Source organism: Vulpes vulpes, chromosome 2 (assembly GCF_048418805.1).
Source record: "Vulpes vulpes isolate BD-2025 chromosome 2, VulVul3, whole genome shotgun sequence".
In the NCBI taxonomy this organism is placed as follows: Eukaryota; Metazoa; Chordata; class Mammalia; order Carnivora; family Canidae; genus Vulpes; species Vulpes vulpes.
The window spans coordinates 155,971,368-155,989,573 of NC_132781.1; the positions used below are offsets into that span (position 1 = coordinate 155,971,368).

The 18,206-nt window shown below is 39.8% G+C and overlaps 1 protein-coding gene across 4 annotated transcripts in view; it reads right to left on the reverse strand.

Annotated features, from left to right (window-relative positions):
- Window positions 1-720: 720 nt before the first annotated feature.
- KDM1A (lysine demethylase 1A) overlaps window positions 721-18,206 on the reverse strand; it is a 61,114-nt gene continuing 43,628 nt past the window's right edge. For 2 of the 4 annotated variants that reach the window (XM_072750820.1, XM_072750818.1), the window contains 12 exons: window positions 15,772-15,783; window positions 13,167-13,309; window positions 12,711-12,801; window positions 11,432-11,566; window positions 10,584-10,657; window positions 9,763-9,874; window positions 6,752-6,884; window positions 4,795-4,982; window positions 4,262-4,376; window positions 2,795-2,922; window positions 2,028-2,174; window positions 721-1,223 (listed from right to left, as the gene is read on the reverse strand). In XM_072750820.1, the coding sequence (XP_072606921.1) occupies window positions 1,038-1,223; window positions 2,028-2,174; window positions 2,795-2,922; window positions 4,262-4,376; window positions 4,795-4,982; window positions 6,752-6,884; window positions 9,763-9,874; window positions 10,584-10,657; window positions 11,432-11,566; window positions 12,711-12,801; window positions 13,167-13,309; window positions 15,772-15,783 (1,464 nt within the window). In that variant the 3' untranslated portion in view covers window positions 721-1,037. The remainder of the gene's footprint in view (window positions 1,224-2,027; window positions 2,175-2,794; window positions 2,923-4,261; window positions 4,377-4,794; window positions 4,983-6,751; window positions 6,885-9,762; window positions 9,875-10,583; window positions 10,658-11,431; window positions 11,567-12,710; window positions 12,802-13,166; window positions 13,310-15,771; window positions 15,784-18,206) is intronic. The other 2 variants (XM_072750821.1, XM_072750819.1) reach the window with 1 other exon arrangement.

The window sequence follows — 18,206 nt, forward strand, 5'->3', positions numbered from 1 at the left end:
TACTGTTCCCTTCTTATAAAAACATTTTCCCTTATATGGCAAAAGGGACTTTGCAGACATGAGTAAGGATTTTGAAATGGGAAGATGATCTGGGTGGACCTTAAATGAAATCACAAGTATCCTTGTACAAGGAAGACAGGAGTATAGAACAAGAGAAGCAGAGATTGGAGTAATGTGCTCTGAAGGGCTCCAAGCCAAGAAATACAGCCACTAGAAGCTAAAAAGGCAAGGAAATGGAATCTTCCCTCAGAGCCTGCTGTGGTCATCTGTTAATAGCAGCAACAGGAAACTAAGTCACCCAAACCCTGGATCTTATCCTTTTGTGACACTTCCTAAAACTTTTATACCACTATGTTGGACAAAAGTGGCAAGTTAGCACATACCCATGCAGGGAACCTGGGGAGTAAAGCCTGAATGGTCTGCCAGAGACCTACCCAAACTCTGTGCCTCATTTTACCTTAAAAATTCAGTCTCCTAATATCCATATGCTTGACCTATAGCTTCATACCCCTAGTACAAACCACCCCATAGTCCCAATAGGGAACTCTGGTTCCACTGGTCAAGCCCACTGCTTCTGTGGGGCGCCCCCCTCAAACTCATCTTCAGACCTCACCAAACCACTTTTCCCCCTTATATAAATATTTAAACATGGATAAAATTGGCATTTCCAAAGGCACAGCACCCCTATCTTATATATAAATCTAAGAGGGAAACAAAGAATAATTTTATATGAAGTTTTATTTTTAAAATATAAAAAACCACCACACACCAAAAGACTAACATGTCCTCTCACCACACTTGCTTACCTCAAGTCTTTAGGAAGAACACTGACTTCCACGCTAACGGACAACTGCCTCTCTAGCTCTAAGTCACTCGAAGGAGGCAACCTCCTTGGCCACCAGGCATCATGAGTTCAAGCAGCTGATCGGAGCCCAGATGCCAGAGTGAGTTTCTCAGTGGGATCCAGTATTGCTACGAGCTTTGCTTACACAGCAAAAGACACGCACATCGTCTGCTTCCCTCAGAACCCTTCAGTCTCACATGCTTGGGGACTGCTGTGCAGGGACGCCTGGCGTGGCCTGGCGAGGCAGAGTGTACATGGCACCCAGAAACTGGTCTGCAATCCTTCCTGCTTCTCGCAGCCCACTCAGCAGAGCGCCATGGACAGTGGCTGGGTAGTTACGGATTGTATGTTCTCCAGCAAAGAAGAGTCGTGGAATTGGCTATTTCAGGGGGGAAAAATTTTGAGAGAAAAGATCAGTGGGTTGCAAATAATAACTTTTATTTTTGTTATGTTTGAAATGCCTACTGGCCTTTGAAGGCTGCCCCACCAATCACAGACCATCATTCTACCAAAAAAGGTCTCCCTCATCAGCAGGCATTCTAGAAATGACCAGAGTAGAAATGTGACAACAAAACTCAGCTGAGCCAGCCTTAGTCCTAGGATGATGCATAACTGCATCTGTTCTTATTTATCATTTAATTCCCAGTTCTAGAGCTTCCTTTGCCTCCTACAGCACCTACTTGGTCAGAGAGGTTCCTGACTACTCTGTACAACAGATAATCCAGCATTTGTTCTTACCCAGGAACACCTTTGCTTCTCAGCTCCAGAGCAGGCTCACAGGGTCCTGAGGAACCCTTGCTACTCTGGAGCAGGGTCTGTATCATCTAGATAAGGACCACCCCCCCACCCCCCACCCAGAGGCATATCCTGGAGACCTGTTAGTGATTGACACCCCCCAAAAATACTGTAAGTCATTACAAAATGGGGTGCAACTAAAAATGTTTTTTGTTTCTTAGGGGAAAAAATCTGTAAGGAAAAAGTAATTGGCTTATACTATGGGACTGCCTAGATTTACAGAGCCAGAATATGAGAAATCAGTGTTCCTCACTTTTCCTCTGCTCTTGATTATCAGAATGACTACAATCTAAAAACAGCCCCCAAGACAGTGGCATCATGTTTGCCCTGAAATTTTGGGATACTGGCCTTTTCCCATATAAGCCCATGTAGTTTGCCAGTTTCTCACCTGTGGGGCACCTGGAATTGAGGGGCCAGGAGTGATTGGCTGAGCCATTAAATCATAGTCATTTCCAGATGATCCTGCAGCTACATATGAATAGGAGCCCCGGGCCCAGGGATCAGCACGCCAGCGAGATACCACAGTCTCCTTGGGCTAAAGGAAAAAGCACGGGCAGAAGTTACTACAGGACAGAGGACAAACCAGCCCTCTCGGAAAGGTGGAACAGCTGTGGCGGGTGGGGATACAAGTGAGCAAGGAGGGAGGAGACACCAATTAGCCAAGTGATGAATTCTGTTGCTTTAAAGCACAACACAAAGGGCTTCCAACCAAGATTTTACACTGCCTTGCCTGTGAAATCTACAGGTTTACCCAGGACTAGACCTTTATTCCCTCAATTCACGAAGCATTAATATGCCTTCTTTGAAAGGAATCATAAGGATCTAGTGTTTCAGAGAGCCTATAGAAAAAAGTACCAGGCAATTCTTTGAGTCTGACCACTTTGTCTAAAAGGCAGGAGTGGTATGACTGCACACACAGACACACAATGGATGAGTCCAGCAGAGATATACAGCAAATAGCCTTTTCAATCTCCCAGCCCATGTACTGGGAGGATTTCTTGAATCCCACACTTACATCATAGACTCCAAACATTGGCATTCACGGAAACCTAGCACACACAATTCTGGCTGAAACTGTGCTGACCAATGTAAAGAGACTATGTCAAACCTGGCTCTAGTGTGAACCTTGATCCCCACTTGTCCCAACTTACTTACCTGAGGCACTGCACTGCTACCAAAAATCCCTTTGAGGATGGCCAGGCATCGGCCGACAATCACATCATCACTTATGTTTTCCATGATGCCAGCAGCTTCTCCTGCCACTAGTGCCAATAGTATTGGAGCTAGGGAAACAAAGGACAATTCTAGGGTTTTCCTACAGACTTTTCTCAAGAACCTCTTTATCAGGCCCCATGTTATTCTGGGCACTCTGAAATCTGATGACCAACAGACATGCAACTCTTGTGCTAGAGACAAGTTTTATTATTTTTTTTTAAGTTTTATTTAAATTCAATTTGCCAACATATAACACCCAGTACTCATCTCATCATGTGCCCTCCTTAATGCCTGTCACCCATTACCCTATCTATCCCCCTACGCACTTCCCCTTCTGCAACCCTTTGTTTCCCAGAGTTAGGATGGAGACATGTTTCTGAAATTGCAACTCAAAAATCTATCCCTAGAAGGCAGCTGGCAAACTCTAGAGAGTAAAGTGTGACTCATGTACTTAACCACTTATGATTTTGCAGAATATAGAAATGTTGAAGATATAACCTTGGATCTTGCTAAGAAAACCAACAGGTATTCCTATATTTAGGCACAGAATCCTTAGCCCTGACCACCTTAGACAGCTTGCTCCATGGCAAGAGCTATATCCTTTTAACTATTCCAGGCCCCTCCAAACCCATCACCACCTTCACCCACCCATTTGGTGAATATTTACGCAACATACTTCTGTATTAGGCACAAGATGCTGGGATATAAAAGCTATAAACTATACAACTCTACAGATCAACAGGTAAGTATCACACAGCTATAATTATGAACTGGTAAAAGCAATGAAGAAAAACAGGATAGAAAGAAAATACAGGGACTTAATTCAGATTTGAGACAGTGGAAGGCCATGATGGGAAGGAAGAGAAGAAAAAAAAGCTCCTCAGGCCCAGACCACATAGTACATGCAGAGGCCTTGAAGCAGAAGACAAGAAATAGAGATAAGATTTATATGTGTATTCATAAAATATATAAATATTTTAAGCACCATACAGAAGAGCAGTCGAATTACAGAAGAAATTAAAACAGGAGGTAGGAGTTTGATACATACATTCTAAAGGAAGTGATCAAAGATTCAGGGGCCAGATACAAAAGTCTGAGAATGAGGAATACAAGTTTCCCCTTATGGGAAGCTTCCCTGGTTCTGGGCTTTCTTGGCTGGGTTGACTTTATAGGCCTGTTGCTAGACTGTTCGCCTCCTTAGTGTATTTCTCACTAGGCTGTGAGCTCCTTGATGGCAGGTGTTTCTCCCCACCCCACCCCCATATCCCCAAGCATCTAGCGGGAATTTCTGAAATTGCTAGTTGAGTTAATGAAAAATCAAGACATACGTATTTGAGAAAAACCAGAATATTCCTAATTCTCTGTTCCTGTAAGGATATGAAAAAGATTAAAACCAGGAGCAGCTACCTTTATAGAGGTTCCAGAAGAGGAAGAGTTCACCCCTGCTGGCAGTTGTACTGCCGACATGCCCGAACAAATTGACACTTGGATCCCAGAACACACGGTCAAAACACAATACCACCTATTGTAAAAAAAGAGCACATGAACTGATGACAGGGCTCAGAGAACATGGCTTTAAGCATAGCTGTACCTCAAGAGGTAATACTTCTTCCTTAGATCTTATTAAAGTTTCTCTTATTAAAGTTTCTCCTAATCTACTCACAATTTAAGCCTAGAAATCCCTATTATGAATGTGTTACTTCAGACAATATTTAGAGCTTAGGTTTGCAAGGTGATCCCAGAATAAGTCCTCATGGATATGAAATATATATATGAAATTAGGCACTGAAATGAATGAACTGACAGGCCTCACCCTGATATCACAAAGCTGGGAGCACAGCAAAACGTACAAAAACAAACACCCCCATCCTCTCTGACTGGAGAGCCCTAAGGCTGGTATTTGCACAATGGGTATGTGGAGAGGTGCCTAGGCAAGTTACCTTGTTAAGGTTGCCAAATCCCATCCTTTGGACTGCAGATGTTTTCCACTCAGGAAGAGGTGGCACAAACTGAACGGCTGGTGGCTGCTGCTTCAATACCCCCAAGGGAAGGGTACAAAGAACTGCATCACATTTATAAATAAAGGTTTGACTTGTGGACCGGGTATTCACAGCTATCACTTCACATCCTAGAGATGTCAGAGGGAAAAGACTTTAGTGGTGATAGGGATGGTATTGAACATTCAGTGCACTGTAGAATCTATACACTATCTCAGTTAATTCTTACCATAAGTTTGTAAAATCTGTTCTATTTATTTTTTAAAGGAAGAAAACTGAGGTGGTAGCGAAGTAAGTTTAGACAAGGCCACACGGGTACTAAGTGCCAGGTTTCAAATTCTAATAGTCAATTTCAGAGTCCTGAATCTTCAGCACGGTGCTTGTCTTACCTTCCTGATACACTAGTGATCTTCTGGACTAATTTAAAAACATTATTATTTACTAAGGATTAAGTAAATGTAGACCAAAGTGAAGAATAAATGTCTGTAACATTACAGGCAATGCCTCTACACCATGGTTAGGCGCTTACTGAGGATCAAGTGAAGAATGACACTGGAAGACCGTGGTGCAGAGTTGCATGATGCCACTGGAAGCGCAGAGCATGCTATTCTTGCAAATGCACTGTGATGCCTCGCTTGCCAGAGTCTGAATAAAGCTCAGAGCTGACCACAGAAAAAGCACTGAAAAGAGGTTAATGGTATTTTTCTTCATTTGTGTTTTTTTCTTCAATAAATACCTATTTACAGAATTTCAGAAAATATATAAGTAGCTCAAAATTTGTACAACAGCTCAGTTCATGCACTTTCTCACTGTTCTTCACCTGCCTGCAGATGGCTATTTAAAGGCTACAGGATTCAATATCAGCTAGAAGCTGCATATGAAGGGAAAATTAAATGGAAGGCTGTTTCAGGGGTTATAAAACAAAAACAAAAACAAAACTGTGGTAGTCTCCACAATTCTAGAAAAGTGACCATGAAGGGCAAGCAAGCAAGGTTGATGGTCACATCTTCACTTGTTATGAGGGCCCTGGGGGAGGAGACTGGGGCTGACTAGTTATCAAGTTCTGGACTACTATTTCCAAAAGTGAGTGGACAGCGAGTTCTCTGCACTCCACATTACATGTGGTCTGGAGTCAGCAACAGTGAGCACTGAGCCTTCTGCCCATGAAAATCAGGGCAATTCCATCTGTGAAGTCAACTTCTTAGCAGACTGCTCCTAGAATCAGAAACCGGCCTGAGCAGTTAAGTTAGCCCACCTCAACAGGAGAGGTAAATGGATCTAAACAGCAAGACAGAAATGGTAAAATACAAGAGTGGGTCCCACTGTGCCCAGAGGCCAGAATCCTGATATTTAAGAACACTGGATGCCTGGGTGGCTCAGTCAGTTAAGCATCTGCCTTTGGCTCAGGTCATGATCTCAGGGTCCTGGGATTGAGCCCTGCATCGGGCTCCCTGCTCAGTGGGGAGTCTGCTTCTGCTTCTCCCTCTCCCTCTCCCCTGCTTCTCCCTCTCCCTCTCCCCCACTGCCCTCCCACCTGTGCTTTCTCTCTCAAATAATAAATGAATCTTTAAAAAAAAAAATTCAAAAAAAAAAATTCAGCAAAATTAGGTCCAAACTTACTGGTAGTTCTTACAACACCAAAGTAATACATGTAACAAACTGGAAACCCTATGACTTGCCTCAATTTCTTGGTTTTGGTTTGCACACTCATCAGATTAGAAAGCCCAAAGAGACTATAGGCTCAATCCTTCTGTCAATGCAGATTTTTAAAATTAGAAGTCATAATTTATAGGGTTTTATGAGAAAACATACCTAGTATTTTTTTTTCTTGAGGTAAACTAAAGATCAGTACTGCATTTCAGAGTAAAAGATTTATCTCACCAGTGAAGCAGTGACATACCTGAAGCTGTGTAGCGAACCTGCCGCACTGCTGTATTCAACTTAATGTCTAGGCCTTCTGCTAAAGCCACAGGCACACATGAGTAGCCATTCCTCACTGTCAGGTGGCTGCCAGTAAACTCAAAGTCGTCGTCCTAAAGAGGAGAGAAAAGTATACCCAACACGCTCTTAATCTCTGCCATACATACTGGGTTCTGTAAGATTAACACAGAAAAACAAGTTTGTGGAAAACAGTCAATACTGTAAGGCAGAAATTAAAGAACCACCACTCAGTATTTAGTTACATCTGTCCCAGGAACTAGAGGGAAAAGAAAAAAATGTTTCATTGTCCCAAATGGCCATCTCTGGGCAGTGAGATGAGGCAGCGTCTTCTTTCCTAGATCAAGTTTTCTCCTCACAGGCCTACACTCGATCTCTCAGTCCAGGCTATCCAAAGGAGGTGGGCTCTCTCAGAGAAAGATGATTCAATAAGTTCAGGTGTCTGTCTGGCCTCTGAATGCATTACAGATTGGGCAAAACCACCATCCTAATTACTTACATTTCTTTTACCTGGGAGCAAAATCAGTTTTTATTTCTTTAAGTTACAGTCTTGAAAGATGAGGAAGACTTCCAAAACTAAAATTAATCAAACTAGATAAAAACAATCTGGGATTATAAAAACTGGCCCAAGAGGATCCAGTAAAGGAGTCAACATTTGGCCTGGAAGGAATCCCAAAATGATCTAATTTCTTTGAATTTACTGAAAATTTTTGAAGGCTAGTCAGTATTTTCTAATCTCATGGAATTTCTAGGGGAAAGCAGGGCATGATTCTTTCGAGTTCTATAATACTAGGTTAGGAGAACTCTCCCTACTTAAGTGAATGATTCATCTCCCCATACCGAATGCAGTTCAAATTAACTGCATTCGGACCCAAATAAGATTATGAATGGATACATACTGAAACTTCAAAAGATAAATCAGTGACTAGGAAGGGTCTAAATTTAGTATTTACATGAAAAAAAACAACCAGGAATTCTGTTAAGATTTTTACCACTAACAGGTCCAATCCTCACTGTAAGTTAAATACTAAAGAATATGAAAGTATAACCTAAAGATTAAGAATTCAAACTAATTTTACTAAGAAAATGTAAAATAGAAATGAAAATATGTATGTGTATGTAAAAAAAAAAAAAAAAAAAAAAAAAAGGAATATTTACTTCTGTAGTCTTAGGTCTGGCCAAAGTCTCAGATTTAGAGATCGATTCCTTCAATATCTAAGAAGCACTGTGATTTCTCACCAGTTCAAGAGTAACTCACACTTAAAATACTTAAGAATAATTTGACAAAAGACATGTAAAACTTGTACACTGAAGAACTGTAAATTATGGCTGAAAAATATTAAAGAAAATCTAAATAAATGGAGAGATATACCATGTTCAAATCCCAATCAAAATCCGAGAAGGTCTTCTATAGAAATTTCTAAACTGATTCTAAAATTTTTATGGAAATATGTAAGACCTAAAGTAGCCAAATGATTTAAAAAAAAAAGAAAAGTTGAAGAATTTACACTACCTAATTTCAAGACTTACCATAAAGCAATAGTAAACTAGACTATGAAAGTGGCATGTGAACAAGTGAATTAACAGGAAGGAGTAACAAATAGTTTAACATATGGTCAAATGATTTTTCAACAAAGGTACCAAGACAAATGAAGAAAAAGGGTAGTGCTAGAATAATTAATTAGATAACCATGGAAAAATATGAACTCTATCCTCATCTCTCATTGTACACAAAAATTAAAATGAATCACAGACTTAACATTAGAGCTAAGTCTATGAAACTTTAGGAAGAAAACAGGAGAAAATTTAGTTACTGAAATTTAGACAAAGATTTTTCAAGATACAAAAAAAAGCACAAAGCTTTTAAAAGAGAGTTGAGAAATAGGAACTTCATAAAATTAAAAAGTTTTGCTCTTTGAAACATACTATTTAGAAAATGAAAAAGGAAGTTGTGGACTGGAAGAAAATATTTACAAAACAAAAATCTGACAAAGGAATTCTATCCAGAATCTAAGGAACATAATTAACTCTTACACAATTTAGTAAGAGGTTAACCAGATTTTTAAATAATGGGCAAAAGATCCGAACAGACTCTTCACCAAAAAACTGAAAAACCAATGGTAAGTAAATACATGAAAAGGTGCTTCACATCACCCATCATTCAGGAAATGCAAAAATTACCACCATAATGAAACAGGTACTATACACCTGTTACAAAGGCTAAATTTTTAAAAACTGGCAATACCAAATGTTGGTAAGGATGTGGAACAACTAGAACTTTCAAACACTGCTGGGGGGAATGCAATTTGGAATAGTTTGGAGCTTCTTAGAAAGTTAAAAATCTACATAAGATCCAGCAATTTCACTCCAAAGTATATACCCAAAAGAGAGACATGAATATTCATAGCCCCAAAACTTGGAAATCCAAATATCCACCAATGTATCAATGTATGGATAAACAATTTATGGCATATCCATACAACAGAATACTACTAAACAATGAAAACGAACAAACGAACAAACCACGGATACACGCAACGACAAATATGAATCTCAACGATTTGCTAAGTGAAGGAAATCACACACAAAAGGCTATATTCTGTATGTTTATATACCATACAGTTCAATTTATATGTAATTCTAGAAAAAGCAAACTATATTGACAGAAAGGAAATCGGGGTCATCTTAATCAGGAGTGGGAGGGCTGGGGACTGATTGCAGAGAGGCAAGAGAACTTTCCAGGATGGAAATGTTCTGTATCTTAATTGTGCTGGTGATTCATGACTACGTACATTTGGCAAAACTTCAAGCTATGCGTTTAAAATAGGTAAATTGTACTGTATGCAAATTCTCATACAGCTATTTAAACACACACACACACACACACACACACACACACACACACATTAACAGCTGCTCCTAAGAGCCTTCCCAAAGACATGTGCTACAAAATAAATGACAAAGCAACTTTACCTGATCCCAGTGTTTAAGGGAGAGTGTAGAGAGAGGTGTGGCATTAGCAAATTCAAGATTTGCAAAATGCCAATCAAGTATTTGTCTGTCTCTCGATGAGAGATATACGTCACTGCAAAATGAAAACAGAGAGGTGCAGGTTATTAAAGGAAGGACAGGATTACTGTGCTCAGTGGACTGATGCAGACAATCTCAATAACTGAGAGAACCTAAGCCTGGTACTGTGCCTTATACAAAGAAATGACAAGTCAAAAAACAGGACCTTATATGTCTTATTAACTTCTTTATTACTGGTGCCTAGAGCAGTGCCAACCTCTACTACATAAAGCAAATTACTATCAGGCTTCATTTGTCTAGGAGAAAAAAAAAAAAGACTTCTTCACATGGGTACCTGGCATTATAAAAGCTTATTTGTTGTATAAATAAAGCATGGTTTTTTTTTTTAAAGCAAGAATGGGTAGCATTCCCAAATACAGAACAGAGTAGATATGTGGGGGCCAGATGCACCATGGAACACACACTATCAGCATACAAGTATTCACTGTCAAAAATCCAATGAAGTATGACTTTCTTAGCCCTCAGAATTATGGGAATTTAAAGCAATATGACCTTCTCTTCTACTCACAGAAGACAATATATTTCATTCAAATATTAGATCTTATGGAGAAAGGTTTTCTTTTCAAAAACATATTTTTTAAATATTTAGGGGACTACTACACATTAAAATTACAATCCATTCATTGAATAGTGCTTTGTAATTTTCCTTCTAAATATAACAGAACAGCAAAAGCTATCCCTCTGAACATTTGTGTTTTCCTCACCTTGGGGGATTGGCTTCCAATTCTTGAAGTTTTTCTTCTAGTTTTCCTTGTGTTTCAGCTAATTCATCATATTCCTGATAAAATTAAGAGAACTGGGTCGATCTTCATGGGGCAGAGACCAATCTAATTATTTATACCACAAAGTGTTAAGGCCTGGACCACCTCTCTGTCCATATCCGGGAGTATGCCTCAAGCTTAAGGCTGGATCTGGTTGTTCTTGGGAGACAAGTTACAATGTGAGCCTCAATGAACATGAGGGGGAGAAGGGATGCAGAGGGCATACAGGAGAAGAAAAAGGAAGAATAGCATACTGGGGTACTACAATTTTAGTATATGTGCTGCAGAAGCGAGCACAGATAACTGGGGTGCTACAAAGCAAGAATGAAAAAGAACAGCAACTACTTCCTGTACCCTTACCATGTCCCTAGCATGGGCTAAAGCTTAGATCCCTTACAAAGGAAAAGTATTAACACTGTGTCATAGATGAGGTGACTGAGGAATCTAAGATGCCATGGCTAAGAGATACTAAGTTAGGGATTTCAATCAGTTTGATATCAAATGACTGAAGTTATGTTCATTATCATTATTCTAAGCTGACAGGGAGCTAGCTAACCTGAGATGTAAGTTAAAGCACAAGACTGAAAACAAAGTAGAAATTCTGCAGAAAAAGCAGATCTCAAAGCAAACTAATCCATTCAGTCCCTTTGGGTTCTGTGTCCCAAACCCTCTCTCTTCCTACTACATATACCTGTGATTAGTTAGTGGTTCTCCCTTTCCAAAGTTTCCCAGACCTATGGTCTTTCTCAGGATTCCAAGGAAAACCACCTGGGCATGTATGTGTACCACACCTTGCATAGGGCGGTCAGATCCCTGTGTTTGCTTTTCACTAAGAACTCGGCAGTGATGTCTCTGGGTGGCTTGACCTCAGATGCTTCTTTGTACTGCTGATGGAGTTCTTTAATTTTCTCTTTCAAATTTACCATCTAAGAGAGAAAAATACAAACGTACCATTTCAGATAGTTATGTAATCCAGCTCCAAATCACATGCTTTGGTTCATCCCCTAACCTATTATACCCAAAAAGGTTACAGTGCAAAATCCTTGAAGTTCTGAAATACCTCTTCTACATCATGACATTTTAGAAGAGGAAAAAATCCTGTACGGCTCAACACAGACGTATCACATTATCACAGAAGTAAGATTATTTCTGTCTTCCAAAACAAATGAAGAACCAGGAGTGTTCCAATAGTAATAATAATAATAATAAAAATAAATCTATCTATATCTATATATCTATCTCAAATTCCAGGAAAAAACAAACACCAATTTAACTTATTGTTTTGGGGAACAAACTGTCATGATTTATTTCCTAAATTATGTAAAAGGCTAAAATCACCACACAAAACCTCCCAGAGCCATTCCTAATGTTAGTTTCTCAGCTTTCTGATGGTACTGGGCCCTAAGAATCTGTGCACAGACATCTCATTTGACAGGATAAAGAAACAAGGCACAGTGAGAGAGAGTCAAGAGTCTGGTCACAAGATGTACACAGATTCTGCATTAAAAAGCTCCCCACAGAGGATGTCTCACTTCATGTTTTCTCCCTAAGTTGGTATTATGTTTGCAGCTGGTAGGATCAGGAGAAAACAAATGGTTTCCCAGTCAAGAACCGGGCCTCTGGGAAGTGGTGGGACCTCTGGGAAGTGGGGGGAAAGAAGGGCACTCAGTAGACACAGCACTGAGGAATATTCCCATCCTGGCACCTCAAAGGAAATAATTATGGCAGTGAATTGTGGTTCTGGCTGCTGATTTGTTGTCCTCATCAGTGGCAACTTGACCCCAGCACAGCTCATTTCCATCTCATTACAGAATCCAGCAGAAGGCACTGGGCTAACTCTGCCAAAGGGAACCCAACACAGCAAAGATCTATTTCCCATGGCAACAACCTACCAGTAGTACTGTACTGAAAGACTGACAGATAAAACTACCCCTTTTGTTAGTCACTATTTTCTTAAGAATAATGAGCTGGCGGACCCTCTCTCCCCTGGAGGAAAAAAAACACCTAAAATTTTTTAAAGCACCTCCCCACCAATGCATCTTCAGGTATAAAGAAAATCTAAAATTTCACCTTATTAAGAAGTTCTTTCAACTCCTCCTGAGTCTTTACTATCTTCTTCCAATGTTCAATTTGCTCATCTTTGACATGCTTTTCTTGTAACCTAAAAGAGACAAAATATGTGCCTTGGCCACACTGCCAGCTTTGTAGCCCAAGACAGGAACCTATCAAAGGCATTCAAGGACACCAAGGCCCACTGAAATTTCTAATACTCTGGGACAAGAAAGGTGGCAAATTATTTTCTAGGCTATGTTAAATATAGTTTAGTACCATAAAGCTGTGAGTTTTAGAATTGAGAGGGGCCTTAAAGGATCATTTATTTTAAATGGTTTTACTTTGGGATTTAATTAATTTGCATGAAAATAAGTGAAAAATAGCTCAAATAAGACTTGCTGAAAAATTTAAAACATAAATAGCAAATCTCTAAGTGGAATTCACTGTACAAATAAGCAGTTTCAAAATACTTACTGAATGACAACTTCCAATGCCTGGCCAAGGGACACAGGCTTATTATTGAGGACATTGAAGTCTAGCTGGTGACTAAGGTAAGACGTAGCTTCTAACAACCGGTTAAACTCTTGCTCTACCATTTCATCTTTCTCTTTAGGAACCTGCAAATCCGAAGTATAGCAGAGTTGGTCCTTATAATAAGACTAAACATAACCATCCATGAAAACACAAATGCTCTACAGTTAAAAAGGTCAAAATATGTACCTCAAAGGGGGAACCTTTGAGGACAATGATTCCATCTGTCAATTCCATTAAATGAGGTATGAAATGTTTTGGCCCTGATAGTTTCCTATTCTCCCAAGTTTGCCCTCTGAGCTGAGACTTCACCTCTATTAACAGCCACAGGATTCACACTTGGTCCTAATTGGTGCTAACTGAAGTTATGTGGAGCACAAGGTGTCCTGGAGCTGACATGCACTGAGATAAGCTGGGCCGACATGCAAATGCCACACGGGAAAAGTCTCAGAGAACAAAAACTATGTCAACACACCTGAGGACCTCCCAGAATAAGGGCAGGATGGAAAAATAAGAAGCCCAAGGCATTGCCTTTCCCTCAAAGATGAGTTTCAGGTGGGAGTAGAGAAAGAGTGAAGTGAAATTCACAGCTATTAATAAGAACACAATCGCATCTTCATTCTTTCGCAGAGTAACAGTGTTTTATGGCACCGATTAAGTTCAGAGTTGAATGCCTAAAGCTCTTAGACTATGAGTGACTGAGGTACCAGGTCTGGCTCATTACTGTGTAGGAAGAGAGATCGCAAAACAGATCATCAAGCTGCAAGACCACATACCTAAACCCTGCTGTGCTCCTGCCTATTGACACCATCAGTTAGCAGACACAAATTCCTTTGCTACTGCTTAATTCAGTACTAACCTTAACTGCATCTGCAATTTTACTGCTGAATTCACAGTAGTAGCAAGAAGGAAAAAGCATATCTATCTAAGGCAAGCATGTCTAAAGCAAGCATCTCTTGCCAGAATAAACTGGGCATTAACAAGTTAATGGGATTCAAAACATGGAATTTCACTTTACAGACAACCTAAAATGGTAACAAGAAGACAGCATTAAAGAAAAGTTCTAATAAACACTAAGGCCAAGGAGGAGTGATGTTTTACAATCAGAGGTAACTTGTGGGCGAGATCATCACAGTAAGACTCTACCTCTCATTTGAAATGCCTTAGTTTTTTTCCCTCTGCAACTGAATGGACAACTTTTAAAGCACTTGTCTCTGCCCCTTCACTGAGGAGTCACACAAGTAACTCTACTAGATGAGCCATGGTGTGGCAAAAGAATATGGCAAGAAGTACAATCTGCAATCAAAAGAAGAAAGGGAAAAGTACCACAACTCTCTTCTGGAACCGTAAATATGACCCCATAAGTGACCGAATCAGAAATTCTAAAGCATCAAATTCTAAAAGGCCAAGAATGGGAGCCATCAGGAAATCTTTATGAATTAGAGAATCCCCTTTGGCCTAACAAATATAGATCTCTGAGAATCTTCTAGTTTATGCTGAGAAGTAAGGCAGAGAATCAGACTTTGGATGCTTGGTGCCCCTTATATAGATGAGTGGTACCTAAGACCTGGTGGATCAAACACATCTTACCTACCCATTCAACTCCCTGGCCAAAGGAAGGAGTTCTTGGTGACACCCTACATGTTCTGATTACACAGCTATCAGAGCTGATGGAAGAGACCCTCTTGTCAGGAATTTCATTTATTGTATCAGTTGCTCAACGATGTGATGGCTCATATTCAGAGCAGCTCAAAGCAACGCTGAAATCTGGTCAGCGTGATTCCTGCAATGATGTTACCAAAGACAGTTCTAGAAACTCTAAATTTGGTGCTTCTTTAAAAAAGGAAATAATTACATTTTTAACACAAAATCTGTATAGTTATGAGATCTTAACTGATCCCAGATGCAATGTGCATGACTAGTTTTCATGGAGTACAAAATAGTGATATTTCTATGTGTGGCTTCAAAAATGCCAAGCAAGAGGATGCTATAGAAGCAAGAGGGACCAGATCACATGTGCCTCTGCAATAGGGCAGAATGTGCCAATATGCAAGTGTGCAAATGGTACAGATTAAAGCTCTTCCAGTGTGGACTGGATGGCTTGCTTCAGACAAGCTTTAATCTCTTTAGCTAGGGTGACAGTCACATAGGGAAGTTCATTCTGGAAAAGTACGCAGCACTCAGGCTCAGTAACTGGGGTCCAGGGTGTGTGGTAGAGAAACATTTAAAGGGACACTGTCAAGGTTAGAGGGACCAAATTTGACCTTTTGTTTCTTCCCTCTGTTTGCTGAGCAGCCCGCTTGATTCATAACACTTTCCCCTTTAGTCCACCCACCCCACCCCCACAAAAAACCTTTTTACATGCGCTTTCAATGACAAAAACTCAAATGGCACCAGCCCAACATATAGGCGCAACTCTACAACAACAAACCAGTGTGAATGTATGATGGAGAGGATCTTTGGAAGGGAAAGATCGAAGTTTCAAGCTTTTAATGGGTTATTGTAAACAGTGAAGAAAATGATTTGAAAAATTATATAAAAAAAATACCTTGACAGTGTCCTTTTAACCAGTGCAGCAGAGAGAGAAATAAACTGTAAATAACAGCCCAACAGCCACGTCAAGTTTAGTTTTGTATGACAGCAGTAAAATCAAGGCTTTAAACACACAGCATGACAGAAGCATTCTGTTAGCTCAGAAGCTGCAACCACCAGAGAAACAAGGAACAGACTGTATAGAGACCAAAATGGGAAAGTCAAGGCACAGAAATGGGCAAAAGAAAGGCAGTTTGGGGGGGTGGGGTGGGTGTGAGGGTGATAAAGGGAGATGGTGTCAGAAAGCAGTGAGGAATAAATCAAAATTCAATGAAAGAGAAAAGGAAAAACACAAAACAGTAAAACAAGAACAACAAAATCAAACAAACAAAAACCAAACCAAAAAGATGACTGTCTCATCTGATGGACAGCAGGATGACAGACTGCATCTCTGGTCCACTGACTGGGTCCACTGCTCTAACTGGAGACTCCACTTTCCAGAATACAAGAGATAGCACTTAGGCCCCATCCATTTTCCACCTAGTTCAGCAATTTTAGGACTGTTGCCAGAGAGACCAGGGATAGCTTTGAAAGCTGCATTTTCCCATTAACTTTAGAATTCCACTTTGAAATTAAAGAAATATTTGGAAAATAGCAAATACCTGTTCATTAGGAAACCAACACTGACTGGGAAAAAACCAAAATATATTTTTGATATATTTAAATCTTGACTCTATTTCTAAAATTAAGCTAAGTCAGGTATGTTCCATTTCACATATTCAGACAATGAAAAGAACTTTAGCAACTGACTACCCCCTGAGCACCTCTTAAGTACTTGTTTTAGGTCACTGCTCTTGCCTTGGTGAGAACCCCTGAACTCTGTTAGGTCCACAAATTATGGAAAGGAGCTGAAATATTGGCAATCTTTAAACACAAGTCACAATAATTTTCAGTTTACCTGACCATTCTATTCAGCTTCTTAAACTGCATCCTGAGAAAGGAACTCAGCAAATGACTGCAAGGGGCTAAGCACCATACCATGTTTGATGGCAGCTGGATTTCTATGACAACATATCGAGAACATAACAGTAAACTAAGAAGGTAAAGTATCTTTGATAATTGTTCTCTAGCAAAGATTCAAACAAAATGGATATCACTTTGAAACAGACTTTTTTTGAAACAGCTTTTGATTACAATTTTGCAAACCCATTTACTTCTCTATGAAAGGCTCCAAACAGTTCCTTCAAACTAAGAATCTGCTGTGTCTCACTGCTTTAAATAGGTACAATCTTGACTGCTATGGTCCTGCAGAGATTATATGGAATATCCCTGAGCATGGCTTGAGGAAGAGCCGACTGAGTATCTAGCCTATGCAGAATAAATCTAGTGAGAGCCAAGTGGCTTTCTGGACAGGGTCCTAATCCTGCAAGAAGTCATCTCACGAAGGACAGCTCTCCTCAGTTCTACCTCTGGTTGCATTCTATCATCACAAACCCTTTAGATCTTCAAAACACTGTCCATTTCTCTTGCTTCCAGTATGCATAAGCTCTCTAGCAAGATGGGGCATCCAAAGTTCAGAGATTTAGCCAGAGAAATCTTCAGGAAAGAATAACACAATGAAAAACAGCTGTAATGGCTAAACCTGGCCAACAGAGGCTACAGTAAATCTGTCTCTCCCATTCCCATGTACTTTAAAAATTATGATAAAATGAAAGATCTGGATTAGGACCTTCTGTAATACCTGGTAGAAAAATTTACATCTGGGGACGTCTGGGTGGCTCAGCGGTTAAGTGCCTGCCTTTGGCCCAGGGCGTGATCCTGGGGTCCTGGGATCGAGTCCCACATTGGGCTCCTTGCATGGAGCCTACTTCTCTAGGTCTTTGCCTCTCTCTCTCTCTATCTCTCATGAATAAATAAAATCTTAAAAAAAAAAAAAAAGAAAGAAACTGTTTAAAAAAAAAAAGAAAAAGAAAAATTAACATCTCCAAGTCACTATTCAGATTTCCAAATAGCTAAAAGAAATGAGGTATGGCCATTCTCCCTAAAGGACAACACGTATATTATCCTTAATACAAATAAAATTTATTTATTCCATAAATGAAGACAGTTGTCATAAGAAACTTTTAGGGGATGTAAATAATGGATTTCTCTAAAGCAGTACCTAAGCTGCGTGGAGAAGGCACACTAACATGTCTAAGGAGTTCACTTGTAGTTTCTAGCACACAGTAGAGGTGCTCTGTAAATTCTTATGTAATGAGTAAATAAGGTTTGGAAAAGCAAAGTCAGTATTATAAAACTATATTTGAAAGGAAAGTAACTATTTTGCAACTTTAGGAACATTAAAGGCAGGCACGAAATTTTTACATTTATAAAAAAACAGGATTAGAAGATTTTAAGAGGTAGAGAAAAACCACCTTTTAAAATAGCAATCTGGGGGTGCCTGGGGTGGCT